The 17,963-nt window shown below is 38.7% G+C and overlaps 1 protein-coding gene across 6 annotated transcripts in view; it reads left to right on the forward strand.

The window, feature by feature from the left end:
• The window catches only part of Kmr (kramer), a 278,588-nt gene that overhangs the window by 148,010 nt on the left and 112,615 nt on the right, over positions 1-17,963 (forward strand). For all 6 annotated transcript variants that reach the window (XM_064125086.1, XM_064125071.1, XM_064125078.1 and 3 more), the window contains 2 exons: positions 4,481-4,781; positions 5,995-10,179. In XM_064125086.1, the coding sequence (XP_063981156.1) occupies positions 4,481-4,781; positions 5,995-10,179 (4,486 nt within the window). The remainder of the gene's footprint in view (positions 1-4,480; positions 4,782-5,994; positions 10,180-17,963) is intronic.

The raw sequence follows: 17,963 nt of genomic DNA on the forward strand, positions 1-17,963 counted from the left end.
AATAATACCATCAACAAATAATACTTATCACAATACTATGGCACTTGATAATAATTATGGGTATAATATGGTATCCAGATAATATTTTCAATTAATACTATTCTGCCCAATAATATTATATTTCAATAACATGAAGGGCTGTTGTAAAAACATGTTCGTGAAGCCAACACAGACCCAATTCCATAGAAACCTAACAATACCCGAACCGACAGACCAGATCCATAATAATCCAACGAAATATTCAAAAGATCACGCACTGAAAACACCGACCTAGAGGTAATAACTGAATGATTATTTTACGAGAAACCACTTTTACCGAGGATTAAAAATAGTGGAATGAATTCGCTGCAGGATAAAATGACGAGAGGCTAAATTTACTCAGAATAAAGTAGACAGGGACGAGTTTGCAAAGGACCAGATAATGGCTCCCCTAAATGTCGATAGTCGTCAGTAAAGTGTCAACGTCACAAAATCGATCAAACATAAAATTTTCTGGAAGCAAAAGCGACTGTCGAAGGGATGTACGTCCCTGAATCAACCAGGAGGAACCGGATTAAACTCCGGGTTGAAAAAATTAGTATTCCTAATCTCTCGGAAATCGTGGAACGGTAGTCTAAATACTGGAAATCATCGATCATAATTGAATATTTACAATGAGAAAAGATTTTCTGTTCTATTTTCTATGAGTGGGGGGGGGTCCGTCTTATTTTTCTCGACATTTGTTCTTTTCCGATATTCCCCTGCGATAATGTCTCTCCTCCATTTTTTCATCTCTTCATAAGCCGGGATAATTTTTCCTTCGACCTAATCCAAAATCCTATCCAACAATTTTCTCTAACAACCGACGCCGGTGGCCGAAGCAGCTAAGAGCTAGCCTAGTGTGCGGAAGGTTGTGAGTTCAAATCCCAGCGGAGGCGAATTTTTCAAAGGTTGAGGCCCCGACCAGCGGGAGACTGTCAGTAGGGCAGTCTCTATCGACCTTTCACATGTTAGGTGTCCGCTGACACCAAGGACCGCCACCGTGAGGTTCCCCGCGGGAGCCATGTCTGATCAGTCGCTCGTAGCTCGACCCGGACAAGATGTCCTTCGGCGATCTGAACTAGCCGATTGTACGAATCCCCCCCTCCCCCCCCCCCATGACAGTGGGTAATGCCCTGTGAGCCTGGAAACATGGAAGTAGAGTACATAAATAGATCATGCGAGTTTTCCAAAAACCATAACCTCGAACGGTTGTTTTCAAAATAACGTGTTGAGTGTCGGTAGAGCAGTTACCTGTGCCGGTACGGGCTTTTCTGTGTTCTATAGGAATGTAAATGCAGTGTAGAATGTACAGCCGCATGCATAAGGATTGGTAGGGTTAATTAACCGAGAGAAGAGCAGCAAGGACCGTATACAAAAACAAACAATTCTGTGACGTCACAGAATGTGAAACATCACGTAAATTTCCTGTCTTGCATGGAACATTATTAATTTAAATCGTTGTTTAGTCTAGCCATCTAGCGGACATGACATCCTTATTTCTAGGAAAAGAAAAATTTCAACGTGCAACAACCGAGCTTCTCCTGGGTTTCGCGAATGCTTTTGAAATATGATTGTGCTTCGTGTATTTCGCCAGTGTGACCACGACCTCATGGTGATCAAACCATTCAAATGGCTGGCTCCTGGCTTTCGCGAATGTACTTGAAATATAATTATGCTTTTGCGTATGTCGTCAGTGACCCGGAACTTCATGGTAGTCAAACCATTCAAGTTGGTGCTTTACTGCAAGAGTCTCAGTCTTCACAGAAGATCATGAAAATATGCTCAATTTTGTGTGTCCTGTTGTGGAGGATTAGGAGGTTAATATAATATAATTGAATATAATTATGGAACCCAACCCATTAAAATGTTACCTCGTCAAATCCTAAATCCCGTTAGATGTTCTTTCGGTAATAACAACACATCTTTTGTGGATTTGGGAGGTGGACCATTGAGGGACAGTTTCAGTGCTGTGAGGTCTTACATATCTGGACGTGTGCCATGGACTACCTCCTCGAGGTTCCCCGTGGGTGCCCGTCGGCACTTTGAAAAGGTGGTGGCATCGTAGCGAAAGTTCTCTAGGTTGTTGGGAGATCTGGATTGTTCCAAGACCGAGGAGACCCTGCAGCGGTTCCGCAAACCTTCCAAGAACCATAACCAAAACGGTCACTGTCATTTTGTGGCGGTGGCCGTTGTTGGTCTGACTGACACTTTTATAGTTTTCCAAGGTCATGTGTCGGGGAATGAAGACCTGAAGAGGAAAGGAATAGGGAATAAATATCGGGGGAAAAAGGCCCGGGAAAAAGTTGTTGGGGGACAAAGACCGGGGAAGAAAAGTCGTGGAACCGGTGGAATGAAACTATAAAAAGCCGAATCAGCTGTATGGGAAATAGAAAGAAAAAAAAAACTAGTTTCTGTTTCTTAAAGACTATACCTGTGATTCATACCGTTTAACATCGGTCGTCGACACTGACTCATGAGTTGGGAGTCGTCTTTCCACTGATTCATAGAATTCCCACCACAGGTAAAATGCATCCAAGTGCGGTCATTCTTACTCCCGTCACGTGTTTTGGCCTTTCACCTGAGTGGATGAGCTATCATTATACGGTGGTACTAAATACTGTGGCAAGTTGAAGTTGGTGCAGACCGTTTGTGTGGGCCATGAGAGGACGAGACAGTTCTATTTCAAGTAAATTATGTGCATTATGTGTGTTCTAATGTCAGTGTCTGAGGAAAAGTGAAGTTCATTGAGAGGACGGGTGGTTATCGATGTTTCAAAGGTGGAAAGTTGATATCTAAGGATATTTAAGGGCATCAAATTTGATGTTGTGCCTGGATTCGTATTTTTGTGAGGATCGATAGTTATTGTTTCCGAATGGAAGCCTTGCGTTTGAATGTTATGAAACGCAAAAAAAACTATGTTTTTTATGTTGTATTTGTTTGCATGTGTTGGAAAATTCGCAATTTTGAGGATTGATTTTCAGAAAATTTTTAAAAAATACAGCAAAACTTGTAACTAAAAATTTCAATTTTCAACTTATAATAACTATCATTAACCTTGACTCTAATGTATCGCTTCAGCTGGATCAGTCCAGTAGTTCCTGACATATAGCGACTTTTGTAAACTACGTTTTCCCTCAGTATCTCAAAAACTACTGCAGGGATTTCGATTGTTTTCAAAACTCGTTTCAGTGGGGCCGATATATAACGATCGAAATATCCACATTTTTTCGGGGAAAATTTCGCGACGTCGCCGCTTTTAGGTTTTATCATGATAAACGCTGTGAACATCATTAATTAACAAAAACTGGAGATAGCCAGTTAAAATTTTGTACAGTTGTAGCTGTCATAACATGAAAGGCTGCTATTTTGGATGGGTACAATCGGCCAGGTGGTTCGAAAAACACTACACCTTTTGCGTGAATGTATTTCCTTGAATATTTCATGAACCACTCAACAGATTTCAATTTTTTTTAAACTCGCTTCAGTGGGTACTATCAAAAGCTATATATATACCCGTTGGTGCAAAAAACGCGAAATATTACCATTTTTTTATCTTTTCAGTATTCTGTATTCAACAATGTGATGAAAAATTGAGATAACAAGTTCAAATTTGCTATAATCATCGCTTTTATGATATGAAAACATCAAACATCGGAAGGGTGCAATGCGATGGGTGGTTGTTACAAAATGTATTGTGTTGTTAAAGTTCATGTTAAAGCTCACTAATAGCTAAATCTATCTTTCTCAACCGCCTAGCAAATGTCAGTATCACAACTAACACACATCGCGAATAATTACCTTTTCATTTTTGAAATCAAATTGGTACTGATCCATTCGGAAGCATATTACCAATCGAATTGATAAAAATCAAAGGGAAAAAAATAATAACGCGTAAAGCATCGGTCACATCATTTGAATATCACATTTGAATATCGGTCACATCTGTTGAGTAGCGTCACCTGAGTGTGTTCTTGTGGGCTGGTTGTGATGGTGCTGGGGTGTAAATTCCCAAAATAAAATTACCTTTAACAACGACTAACAAACCCACGGTCTGAGATCCGATGTGCTAATGTAACCCAAAATAGCTACCTCATACTTGAAAGTCTGGTAGACTAATGACTGACTATTTATTAAATTCCAGAAGTTTTTATTGTACCACAATTTCACTGATATTCCCGACTATCTTGACATCAAAGTTGTATATTTCCGTTCGATTTGTCCCCGAAGATAACCAGAAAACAACCAAAATTCTATTAAATAATTCGTAAATTTGAAGGACAACAGTAATTAGTGTCATTTACACATAAAAAATACTGAAATTGCCAATTTCATTGAAAACTCATAATTCTTTTACCTCTAGATAGTTTTCAGTTCCACTATCTTCAAAATAAACAGTTCGCTGTTTATAAAATTTCATATATTCTCAACCGCTAATAGCCATTCAATCTCCTATTTTCAGCGTGAAGAATCGATGAAGCGTCTCCTAGAATGGAAGCAGCGTATGCTGCAGTCACCCCTAACTCGTAAACCCTCAGGTGCAACGAATGGCGTAACAACAGCCCAGAGTGAATTATCGAGTTACTACAAACGTCAAGCATTACTGGATCTGGCAGCTCACGAGGCAAGTGTTGCTGAGGCACGTCATTCAAGACGAAGAGATGACAATTCACATCGTCCCCATACAAGAAGTAAAAGTACTGATGGTCGTAGATCAGTAGCAAATGTATCCAGATACAACAGTTACTCCAGCGACGACGAAGGTAGGGAGACATCATCCCCCGAGCTCATTATTTAATGCTTTTAAATTTAGAATCACTCGATCTTATGTAGATATAACAATGCCTTCTTAACCGAACATAAAAGTGAATAACAATTAGCCGAATTAGTCAGAAAGAAAAAATCTACGATTGTGAAAATGACCAAACGGTCATAATTCTAGCGCGTCTCCACTAATTGTAATGCGATAAACGAACTGTGACTAACAGGCGGACAAAGGGACCAATATACGTGAGACTTTGTACTGAATCAAGGTCACGGCTCACTAATACTGTGGCACAATCATGTAGTTTATTTTAAAAATACCTACGGTAGGACGATGTAACGATTCAACGAAACTTTTAAACAATAGTGATAGTTGAAGGAATAGGAGAATTTGATTTTTAAAGTATTCTCCTTCTCGTGTCTATGCTGTGCTGGGGGTCTGGGTTCGCTCTGGTGAATGGACATAATTAACAATTAACCAATCGAGTAAATACACGTACTTGGGCTCTGATACTGCTGCATGGCATGGCCAGAGGTGCACACTAACACTTGGTGAAGATATTTTTTTACACTCAACTCATCATTTTCATTAGATGATGGACAATTGTTATGGGATTCTTAGATCTTCCCGTCGATTTTTACTTTTTTGGAAATGGGGGAGTTGGATCCAGTAAATAATGATGTCGTGTGATGAAATATTGTTTCAATTTTTGTGAATGAAGTGATGGAAGAAAATGAGATTTAATGTAACATTATTTATGAATATTATCATTGCGATTAATTCGAACTCATTAATTTTGAAAATTTTATTTACTGATGATCAATAGCTAGTTTTAAAATTAAATCTTCCAATCAAATGATTATTGATTCATACTTTTGGGAATCAACAAAATTAATAGGAATGTTACACAATTTTCGTTAAAAACTATAGTATTTATTTAATTAATTCACTCTTGTAGTTCTATACTTCTTAATCAGATACTTATAAATGATTAAATTAATCAAGAGAAACAAAATTTCATCACGAACTTCCTCATAACAAAATCATTTTAATTGTTTTTACCCAATTAATGTCATAATTTTTGTCTAAATTAATTCAAAATTTTTACCCCTCCTCCCATAAAAATTGAAAATCAAATAATGAAAATGGATTGAACGTGTACTAGCACCTGGTCAATGTTATATTTATTCTTATTTACCGGTTTGAATCAGAGCTCGACGATGTCCGGAGGAAGCGAACACGCAGACCCTCACACGCAGGTCGAAGTCCCCGTCATTCAGATGAGAATAATCCGGCTCTTCAGTGTCATCCAACTGTCACATTTTCATCAGCAATTCCCCCCGACGCGGGTTACGAAGAGGTATCATTTCCCCCTCAGGAGCCCGCAGCCTCTAAAAATCAATCGCCAATGGAAAATCTCACAGTTAAAACCCCGAAGAAGCCAGGAATTCTAAAAACTCCCTCGTCCTGTCATCATCGTCAATCAGGGAAATCAGAAGGTGGCAGACTAAGTACATTAGCCGGTGAAACATGGCAGACAACCAAAAACGTTCAGTGGGATTCCACCGAGAACAAGGAGAACTGGGACTCGAGAATTGATGAGAGTAAAGTCATTAAGGAATTCTCGTATCAGTACATTAAAGCTGATGAGATTGGTGACATTGAGAATGAAAATTGGGAGGGGAATTTAGTGCAGAGTAGAATAAAGTCATTTGAATGTAGCATTGAGGATGGCAGTCCAATTAAAGAGATGCTATCGATGCAGGAGCCTCTGAAGGTGTCTCCACCACAAGCGACTGAGGCGCATGTTTCGCGATTAGACTCGACTCGAGCACCACCGATGATTCGTAAATTTGCGTTGACTGATAATACGTGCAAAAGTCCCGAACTATCACCAGAAGAATCACTAGACCAAAAAAACGATAGTGGTAAATCTGTCAAAGATCTTCTCGCTGATTTCGAGAGGAAATCCCAACAAGTATGTCATCAACAGAACAACAAACGAGATGAGATAAAGGATCGGGGTGTTTTCAGTGATACCGAGACACTTCTCTACGATACAGGAAGTGATCTTGATCAACCTCATAAAAGTGAAGAAGAAATTGAGAGCGATCAAGTCTTTGAGTACAAGGAAATTCCCACTGGTACGATAAAGCGAAAAAACTTGGAAAAGAAAATCGACATGACAGAAGAAATAAAAACAAGTTTGAATGATTCTCAAGTTGCGATCGAAGGATTAAGTGAGAATGCAGATGCATTTGCCAGATTGAGTATGACAGAGTCAATGGTTACACATGGAGACAATTTATCTGGTGAGAGTAACAGTTCGACACCAAAGATCGATGATATTAATCCGGAGGAACATTATCTCCCTATGTCACCGAGAAAAGCCATCTTAGATCCTAGCAACGATGACAGAACCGATTCAAAGATGATGGAGAGTTTATTCGCTAATTTGAGGCATGAGGAGAGCTCTTATGTTGAAATGACACAGAATGGACGAGGTCATTCACTCTTAGCACCCAGTGGGGATACCAAACTTGATTCAGGGGATTATTCCACTTTGGAGGCATCTCACTACGAATTTGTGTGTGTCGCTGATAACAAAGTGGAGCCGGTTTATATGGAAGTCAGCCAATTAGGTGAACAGGATAAAAAAAAATCCCAAATAACGAGGAAGAAAGACGGTTCAAATGGTCCAATGCGGGGAGATTTACCGGATATATTGACAGCATTAAAGTCTGACAGTTCTGATGCTGATGATGAATCCTCGAAGGATTTGGATTCCATTGATGCACCGAGACATCCTCGGTTCAGTTTATCTGACACTTTCAGACCTGCCTCCTATTACCTCAGCGCCAGTCGGACTATTATTGCGGAAATGCAAGATTCTTCGGACAGTGAATTAGTCTCTCCCCCACCGATTCCCACGTCTCCACCACCTCTTGACGACCTGGAAACCCTGGAAATGCAGGAGACACTGGAGTTGAAAAAATCCTCACCTCAAGTTCCTGTTAATCGCGACTCAAGATTGCACAATAATCCTGAAACTCATAGACCTCCATCAAGATTTTCCGACGACACTATAAGCTCGACTTTTCGAGATAGTCGAATATCATTGGAAAGCGCCTCAGGAAGTGACACCCAAGAGCTTCGTAATTCTGAAGAAGAAGAGAGACACAGGAGAATGAAACGAAGACCAGTGAGTGATGGTGTCTGTGAGGTATTCGATAGTTTAGACGAACTAGAATCGCTTGGAAATCGATTCGACGGTACCAGTATCGATCTAGATCAATACCTGGAGGAGTTGCAGGCTCGAGACGCTTTCAATGTCGATTTGTATTCCAAAGATTTGAGCTATAATAGCATTTATGGCTTCAATGAGAACATGCTGATTACCGACAAAGTCCATAAAACCTCCAACGACATCGCCAAGATGAACGTGAGCTCCAACACCTTGGACAGACCTTTTAACTACAATTCACGAACAAAAACAAGTTCCGCCTCTTCCTTACCATCAATGAGAGTCAGCGACGCTCCACCAAGTCATCAGCATTCCCAATCCTTTACTGGTGATATCCACTACGAAAATGTTAGCTTCTCACCACTGAACGGCTCTCCAGCAATTTGTCATGAGCAGGAACCAAATAGAGAAGATTTGAGGATTAAAAGCCGTCCACAATTATCTCATAGTAGGGACTCAAGTTATTCGATAATATCTTCGTCTGGGCCAGTGGCTTCGCCAACTCCTTCTACTATGTTACCACAAATGTCCTACGGGCACCGTAACCCGTCCCCTTATCACGATCAAAGGCCCCACCATCACTCCAGATCAGCAAGCCAGGACTCAACGAGGTACTCATTATCTCCAAATCGCAGATCATCATCCAGTCAAGACTTTAATCATGTAGCTTCAACTTCTGCTGGAAAAACGTCAGCTCAAGTCGCGGCATTGAGAAATTCTCCAGCTGTTCATCCTGGTCATAATCCTGGCAATGATCAGGCCGATAACGATAATGATCAGACAGGTGCACCTTACTATTATTCCGACCTTCAGGCTGGAGTCAACTCGATCGATGCACAATCGCGCTCTGTCCAAACGTTTATTGCTCACACCTCTAGGTTACCACAGTTGAATAATCAAAGGGGTGATTCCAATGCATTAAACAAGCGAAATGATATTGGAAGACTCGTAAATCCAATCGTTCGACAAATACCGAGAAGAACCGAAGTGGATGGTATCGATGAAGCGAGAAGAATAGCAGCTGAATTGCGAAAGAATTCCTCGCAATATTTGGTCGACAACAAATCCGGGTTAGTCGATAAGAGAAATGTTTATGAAGCTGATACATTGCGACGAGTCAAGTCTATTGAACCATTGCCGGATGTTTCACTTCCTGATGTTAGCAATGTTAATTTGTACCCGCAGGGGCTTCGTGACAAATCAGGAAGTCAAACGCAATTAGCAGCAGACGAGATTCAAGGTTTCATGCAATTTCCTCAGCCAACTCATCGAAGATCACGCTCATTGGAGGGATTGTTGGATGACGTGGGTCTTCAGAATTTAGTAGAACAGAGGAATCGAGATAATCGAGAGAATCGAGTGTCCTCGGTTCCACCAACGAGAATGAGGGAAGAAGATGAAGAGTCTGCAACGTCGACATTCATCAGAATTAATTCCGATGAACCCTTCCAAGGTGAAGACACCTGGGAACAGGACACACTGTGGCGGGAGAGCTTGAGGAGAGTCAGCTTGAGGCATGCAAGGTCCTTGGACAATTTGGATGCTCCTGCAGTGCGGCCCAGTGGAACAACTGGTTCGGAAACACCGGATGCTAGAGGACGTTCGAAGATAACTCGTGGAGCTACTTATGTTAATGATAGTGTAGCTCTTCAACGTTTATCGTCACCGGTGAATGTTCAAGAACGTCCGAGGCTCGTGAGAAGAGCTGGAGTAGACGGAAATCAGGGTCAGGATGACGATGGGGCTTATGAATCTCTTGCTATGGATCGATCGACTGGTGGTTATATTTGGGATCCAGAGAATGAGGCTTACAAACGACAAACGGATAAGACAAATCATTTTTTAGACGAAGGCAACCTTCCTCCGGTACAACAGCCAAATCGTCGATCATTCGAGCTCGATCGAGAAAAATTACGTCAATGGGATCTAATGTCGAGCGCCTGCTTACTCCAGGAACAGCAGCGAACGTCAATGGCGGAATCGGGGCGAGGGTTGCCAGTATCAGGAAGAGGCGAGGAGGGTATGAGCATTATGATGAGAATGATCATGGAGGAGGAGAGAAGACAAGACCAGGAGGTTGCAGAATGCGTTGGGAATGTTGAGGGGATTGGGGAGAGAGTCAGGAACGATGAGGAGAAGGATAATGACAGAGGTGAGTGGCTATTTGGGACTGGTGCTGGGTACAGAGGATGATTGGGGTGACTGAGTGGGACAAAGGGGAATTGTCACTTGCCTCTTCCAATGTCCTTCTCCTCACATCGATGCTTGACTATCGATGGTTGTTAAATTTCTTTGGAAGTGTCACAACTTGTGTTGATGTACTTGAATTTTTCTCGGGATATCTGGGAGAGGGAAACGATTAAGGGAGTCGACTATGATTTTAAAATGGCAGCGGTTGTTTAAATGACATTTTCGGACCTTAAAGACTGATTACAGATCTGTGAAAGGGAGTAATTAGTATAAAAATGGTAATTTTTTATTGGTCATTCGTTTTGGAGGGACTCCAATGTCGAGCTGCAGAGGTTTTTCTCGAAATTTTGGAGAAAAGGTGTGGAATGATAATTATAAATTGATTTATTTGAAACCCAAATATTAGACAGTTAATTGAATTGATTAATTCTGTTTTAAATCATACGATTTATGAACAGAAATATATGTGAAATATTTTGATGAGGAATTCTCACTTTATTTTACGTTATTTTCTTTCATGAATTTTTTGATTGACAATAGAATCAAATCAGGAGTTTACAAATTGAGTTTCAATACATCAATTATAATTATAATTTTATGCATTTCGTCACAAATTATGGGAAAAAAAAAACAAAATTTGTAGCTCGAACATTGGGGGCCCCGGACTATTCTTAATATTTTAATTTTTGCGTTTGTGAAGCAAATGGACAATGAGCAATTTATAGTCATGAAATCCTCCTTAGACAAATATAATCGATCTTTAACACAGGAAAAATCTCGCTCCAATAGCCCGCGATTTTTAAAACCCATCGCAGTTTTCTCTTAAAAAATCTCGGAAAGAGTTTTCTTATTCAATTTTATTTCTGTATTTAATTCGTAAATTGTTCGCTCGAGCTGGATTGCATCATAAGCTAAGGGGTGATATATTTTTCGAAGTTGCTTCCATTGCCCAAAGGTATCAATGAGGAATATATGATTTTATGCATTGGACTGCAGAGAATAATATTGAACATTGGACGTTGTCTGTGGCATGCTCAATCGCTGACTCACACTCGGTCTTTCATTGAAACAAAATTTCATACAGTTAACAATGAAATTCCAATAGGCAAAGACTTTCTCCCATCCCGGCATACGAAAAGTGTTTGGTAATTTTGAGGGTATGAAACGAATTGGGCAAATTGCCAGATAAAAAGTATTTCCTCTAACTCTAGTTGTAAATACTAGGGAAGGGGACAACTTTAACTTTTCCCCTAACAATTGTACGACAATGACTACTGCACAGACTGGTATTTTCTACTTGAACTCTCTGATGTTCATTGCCACGTTGTTCTTAATTTGTTACGCGAAAATTGGCCTCATTTTCACGAAAGCGTAATCACCATCAAATTTTGATTGTTATACGGAGCTAAAAATTTGGTAAATCAGAAGTTTTTTACTCAGAATGTTCTAAATGTGTTTATGCGATCGGACAATCGAATATTTCAGACACGAACAAAATATTTTTAGTTTTTAAATGTACCTGTAAATAATTTTGATAGTATCTTTTATATAATTAGATAATATCGTGGATTAAGAGACTGTACATATCATTTAGAATTTATACGAATTTTGGTAATACAGAGAATGTTTTTTCCCAATTTAATTTGTTAATTTTATTTTTTACTCGACCACTTATTTATTGTTTATCTCCACTTTAATGCGTCTGCTGGGCGGATGCTTTGAATCTCTACTAATCACTGGATCCAGTTCTTTCCCCCTGTTTTTCACGTCTCTCTTTGAATTCATTCTCCTCCTCCCCCTCTCGCTTCCCTTCATTTTTTCGTTTCATTCTAATAAGTTCATTCACCCTGGAATGAGATTCACCAACCGAGGGTAGATGAAATTCCATCAACATGCAATCTGCCAGGATAATTGATATTTTTTGTTAAACTGATTGTTTATAATATTTCCAAAAAAGTTGAACAAGTTTGTTGCGTAGCCATTCACAGTGATTATTTTGGAATACATTAAAATAAGGTAATGGACTTGTGGTCCTTCACATGCTGATGATTATCACATTTTAGTTATTTTAAAGTAGCTCGAATTTTTTAGTGAATTCAAAAATCGTCAAAATTTCCAAATCAAAAAATTCAAATAAAATTGAATTTAAATTTAAATTCTAAATTTTTAGAAACCTGAGTTACATTTGTAATCGTAACTTTTTGCGCAAGTTCATTATCGTTTAAAACAAAAGTTGAAAAAAGCAAACTTATCACACTGTCTTATGAGAAAATCGACATTTCCGTTATAGTCAAAAATCAAAATCTAGATTTTGAATCGCTAGACGTAAAAAAATCGAGGAATTTTTTGCCATTGCAGAAAAGATAATCCACCGTTTGGAAAACAAGTTCTATTATTTGTTTCTGCAAAGAAAACGTTTTTAAAAAATAGCAAATGCTTTCGGAAATTTAATTTAGATATTATTGACTGCATATTTTTTCTTGTTATTTTTATTCATCAGGTCGGTAAAATGTCGGAGGGAAGAACTATTTTAACGGTTCCAAGGAATTATTAGAAATAAAATACCATCGAAGTTCCCATCGCACGCGGACAGAAAAATTCAGTAGAAACTAGCGTTGCATTTGGTAATCGTCTTGTGGTTTCCCCGTCGCGTAAAATTACCGTACCGCTTAGGAATTTATCGACTGCTTGGTAACAATTACTCGACCATTTGACACCAATTATCTAACAGTTTGTTAGTTTTTCTCAAAATGGTAGAGAACTGTCACTCCGCAATGGAAAAATATTATTTTACAGTTCGGTAATTTTTCCGAAACGCGCAAGACACAACACGATTACCAAATGGTACGCTAAAATCTACTTTTCTCTCCGTAGATTTATTGAGAAGATTTATACGAAGCAACCCAACTCAAGGACTATTCAAGGGGCATAATATAATTTCCGAAAATATAAAAGAGTGCAAGATGGAAAAATTATTATGATTCCATATAATTCCAAAAGAGAACAAATTTGTAATCTTGAGAGGAACGACACGAGATAATGATCGACTTTTCATTATAACTAAGTAGAACCCTGATGATGATAACCAAACAGGACAAAATGATTGACTAAATTCGAAATAACACAATCAACTTCCTGAGAAAACTCCTCGTGAACCATTTGAAACCAAAACCAGACAAAATAATTAAGTACTGGACTCGATCAGATATTCGACGTTGCTCTAAGTAATTCTGGCTCGTCCAGGAGATGTCTCGTCTTCAAGAAAACGAGATGCGTATAAAAAATTCATGTAAAAAATGCTCTGATATTTTTTTGTATAAATTTCATTATTATGTTTATCCGAATTTTACGCGAAAAACTTTAATAATCTGACCATATTGTTTCATTTCATGATTTTGACTGTCTACTCTGCACGAAAAAATCAAGAGACACAATTCTTTCATTAAAATCACCATAAGATGTTGTTTAGGAACGGAGAAAGACATCTTGGTGAGATTAATAAGTTATAAACCTTTACGAATGAAGAGTGATTGGTTATTGCTGCTCAAACATGTGTCATTTGTCATTCATCGATGACGTAATGATAAAAAAATTCAATGAGTCATTCATTCTGAGTGAAAAATGCGCTTCGTGTTGTGCGAATATTTGTTTTTTTTTATCAAGGAATTAAAATACTTTAGTCAATTCAAATCAATTCTATCTAAAGAGCATCCGCCGAATGAAAAGTGTAATCGCAAATTATCAAACTCGTGTTTTTATTGAATGAAAAATCTCATATTTAACATCTCATATTTATATAGAACGACTGTTGAGATAGGAAATCTCTCGGTTTTATACACTACACCATAAAAAAAAGCATTTCCGTCACGCATGTGCATATACATTGTGGTTTTAACTCCTCGAGTAAAAATAATAAAAGATGAGATGTTTATCGAGTGACCCGATTTATTTCCAGCGTAAAAATTCTCGTGGCATAATTTCCATGCAACAATTTCCTTCCAATAATTCTCTCTAAAAAAATACTCGGACATAATTCCCAAGAGGAAAATTTTGTTCTGCAAAATTTTTGTTAACAATTTGAAATGAGGAAATTTCGGTTGATATGCCGGAGCACATAGGAACCACATGGGTCATTATTGGTGGACTCAAATGTTTATATTTTGCTTTGGTAATTGTCCTTATCCTATTTGAGTGTATTTAAAAATATTGTCTGACGTTCCTTCAGTTCATGTCTGGCAATGGGACGATAAGGTCCCCATCGTGCCCTTGAAGTTCATTAAATCTGCTAAAGGGAGCCAACAACTGATTTCGGATAATTTTGTGCGTTATTGGCACTCAGATAAGAGGACTATAATTTTTTTTATTTATGCATTCCAGCCTATCAGTTTATTCTGGTACAAAGAAAGATGTTTTTTTAACAGAAACATACATAAATTGCCTTCATACTTCTTCAACATTCAATGGTCTTCAATATCCTTAGATATCTAATTTACATGGGGTGAGAAACGAGTTAATTAACAAAATAATCATTATCTTTCAAGTTTTCAGCAAATAGCGAATTTCATACGGTGGAAAATGGCCTTCACTTTGCAGTCAATTACTAAGTTTTTGACAATAGAGTGGACGAGATCTAAATTTTCATGTGGTTCACCCCCTAAACTGTAATGATCCGGCCTATTCCTGTTCACCCAAGTCACAATTTTTCTCATAAGTTCAGATCATCGATAGTAATAAGATTTCTTGCTTTTTTAATAATAATATTCGAAGTAATTGATTCCTTTACGAGTACTCATTTCCAAAAATTTTCCTTCGGTACTAGTGAATGATTTTCGGTTAAATTCTTTAGTGAAATCTGTAAAGAGAAGGAAGCTTCCAGTGTTGTGAGAAGATTATAATTTGGAGATGTACTGAACAGAATAAGAGCAAATGTACTGGTAAGGACCATATCACATCAACTGAGCAAGATGGTAATTTCTTGAAAATACTGTACCAAGTCTATCAACTAGTGATTTGCACATTATTTCTATCGTGGAAATTTTCGGCGTATGATATTTTTGTCCTGAAAATTCTGTTGTGGTTATTATTGCCGATGCTATTTTCGTTATGGGAAATTTGTCACGAGTTTATTTTTCATGAGAATTTTGCTGCGGGAAATAAGTCGGAAAACTCTCTATAGAATTTTTTTTTATTGTTTTGAAATGGCGTAGCCCATAATTTTGAGTTATTTACACTCCATATTTTCAGTTACAGTGTCTTAAGATTTGGTTTGTCATTGAGATTGTCAATTTGGAGATCTCATTCTTTCAGATATTTACATATTTAAAATGTTTTGCGTTTGTGAAATTTTTGGTAATAAAAAGCGGACCTATCGAAGTTTAACATTCATAACAATATCTCCAGAAAAACATAATTTAAAAACACAGCATTAAAATCAACGTGTAGATATCTCATCATAAAAAATGCTCTGCTTTCCCCTCCTTTGAGAAAAAAAATCCCCAAGTTTAGTACAAAGTAAAAATTAATTGAACATCATCACAAAGAGCTTGCAGACGATATTCCCCCGTAATATGATAAGCACCAAACCGCAAAAACCTTCCACATGGCTTCCTCGAATGTACATTGCACTTTGTCCAAGGTTCAATAACACCGATGACCAAGTATACCACCCATGGCTTGTCTACAACAAAGGTGTTCACGTTAACGTACAACGATATCCCACCATAACGCAATTGAGTTGAAAGGCAACGAGGTAATTCCACCTGAAGACGAGTCGATACTCCAACACGTTCTATAGATTGAAAGCACATTTTATTTGTACTCGTGACGTGTCTGACATAACTCAAGAACATCGAGTTACGAAACAGTGGGTCAACTATTGTCTTTACTCTCTATACCTGTATGTATACGAAGTATTGCATTGTTAATACCACTTGCATTATACAGATCCCTCCAAGACCACCTGAAATGTCAGACTCAATACCTTTAAATCATCCCAGATCTGCACTCAGAGAAAAATATGATTTTCCCAATCATATTTGTTTTTAACAAACACGTACCCGAAATTACCATAGGAAAATCCACTTTAAATTCTTGTCAGAAGAATATTTAAGTGGCAAAATGATATTTGTTGTCTCAGTGGAGAGGAGGTAATTGAGCAATTTGCGATGTTAACTTTGGGAGAAATTTTCAATGTTAAGACGTTTTTGCTTTTAAATTATTGCAATAGTGGTGCAATGATCTACTTCGCATCCGCAGAAGAATTCTAATTATGGGTGGATGTAGAAAGGTCTGAAATGTGAAAATACTGAAATTTTTTGGAAATGTCTACGGGGTCCGTTTTGACGAGTTTCTCTTTGGTTGAGAAAAGATATAGGTGGATAAAAAAATTTCAAACCACTTGAAATTTTGTCGGATAATAATCTGCGACCGGATTCAACTCGATCGCCAAGTCGTTTTTGAGAAATCAAGATTTTGTCATCACTCGTTTTTTGGAAACATCTTCGAAACTAAGGAAGATATTGAGTTTTTTCTTCTTTCATCCTTTTCGTCATGTTTGCATGTATTGGAATCAATCAATGATTGGGGAGCGTACCCTGGATGGAATCAAAATTATTGTCAGATGTTTGTTATTGACAAAAAAAATGTTCGTCCTCTTACCGCGCAAAAATCGAGCTGTTAACTTAGAATTCTGTCATGCGGGAGATCTGAAGATCTCTCCATTATTCTTTTGACAAATTCTGGAAGATCTTCGACAGACAATTTTTTTATTTACATTCGACTCGAAGAATCGATTTATCCACCAAAATCTTCACAATCAAACCGCCGTGATTTCCCCAATTAAACCTCCGACATAATAAGATCCGGAAGATCTCCCTCATGACCCTACAAGATTCATCCAAAGATCTTCCGAAGGGAATTTTTGGTCAGAAGAAAGCCTTTTACGAATATTTTCCAAAGTCAAATTCAGGACATCTTCAGACAAAAATATCCCCTTCCCAAAGTCTTCCAAAGAATCTCTCTCTGTCACCCGGGAGATCCTCCGCAGATCCCTCCACGATTCTCCCATCGAATGCTGCCAGAACTTCACACACAAATTTTCTCCCTCACATTCTATTCTCAGACTCCCCTCACCCCAAAACCTTCCAATCAAATCACTGCGATTTCTCTGATTGAACCCTCAATAATCACGTCCCATTTTCATCGTCACCACTGGCACAACTGAGAACCATCGAACAACAGAGACGGAGAAAGGTGATTGCTCGTTCGTTGCTGCAGCAGCTCAGCAGCCGGTGGGTTGACAGACGTCAGGGGCCAAACACGCGAGTAGGGCGAAGCGGGTTCGGCTCGTAGTCGAACAGGTCGCGGAGTTTAAGTCAGTCAGCCGATGGCTCTCGGCCCGACACCACGTGCCGTGTATCATCCCGTTCATCGCTCGTTAAAATACCCTACGTTAAATCGGTTAAAATCCGTCACTGTGTGTGTATGTGTAACCGTGAACCTGAACAATCACAACTTCACAATTTCAAAAATTCAAATCCATCAATTTCTCTTTCACCTGATCAGGACCTGTTGCCAAATTATCAGAGCACGTCATCATCGCTTCATTAATTCTAGATCAGATCACGTCTCATTGACCTGAACTGATAGATCTGCCTTAAAATCAATTGTGAGCCCACGTGGGCGGGTCAGTGCTTGGTGAGGGGCGAGAGAGGGAGGGGGGGGGCGCTGGGTCTCGATCGTGAGGAC

Source organism: Diachasmimorpha longicaudata, chromosome 1 (assembly GCF_034640455.1).
Source record: "Diachasmimorpha longicaudata isolate KC_UGA_2023 chromosome 1, iyDiaLong2, whole genome shotgun sequence".
NCBI classification, from domain to species: Eukaryota; Metazoa; Arthropoda; class Insecta; order Hymenoptera; family Braconidae; genus Diachasmimorpha; species Diachasmimorpha longicaudata.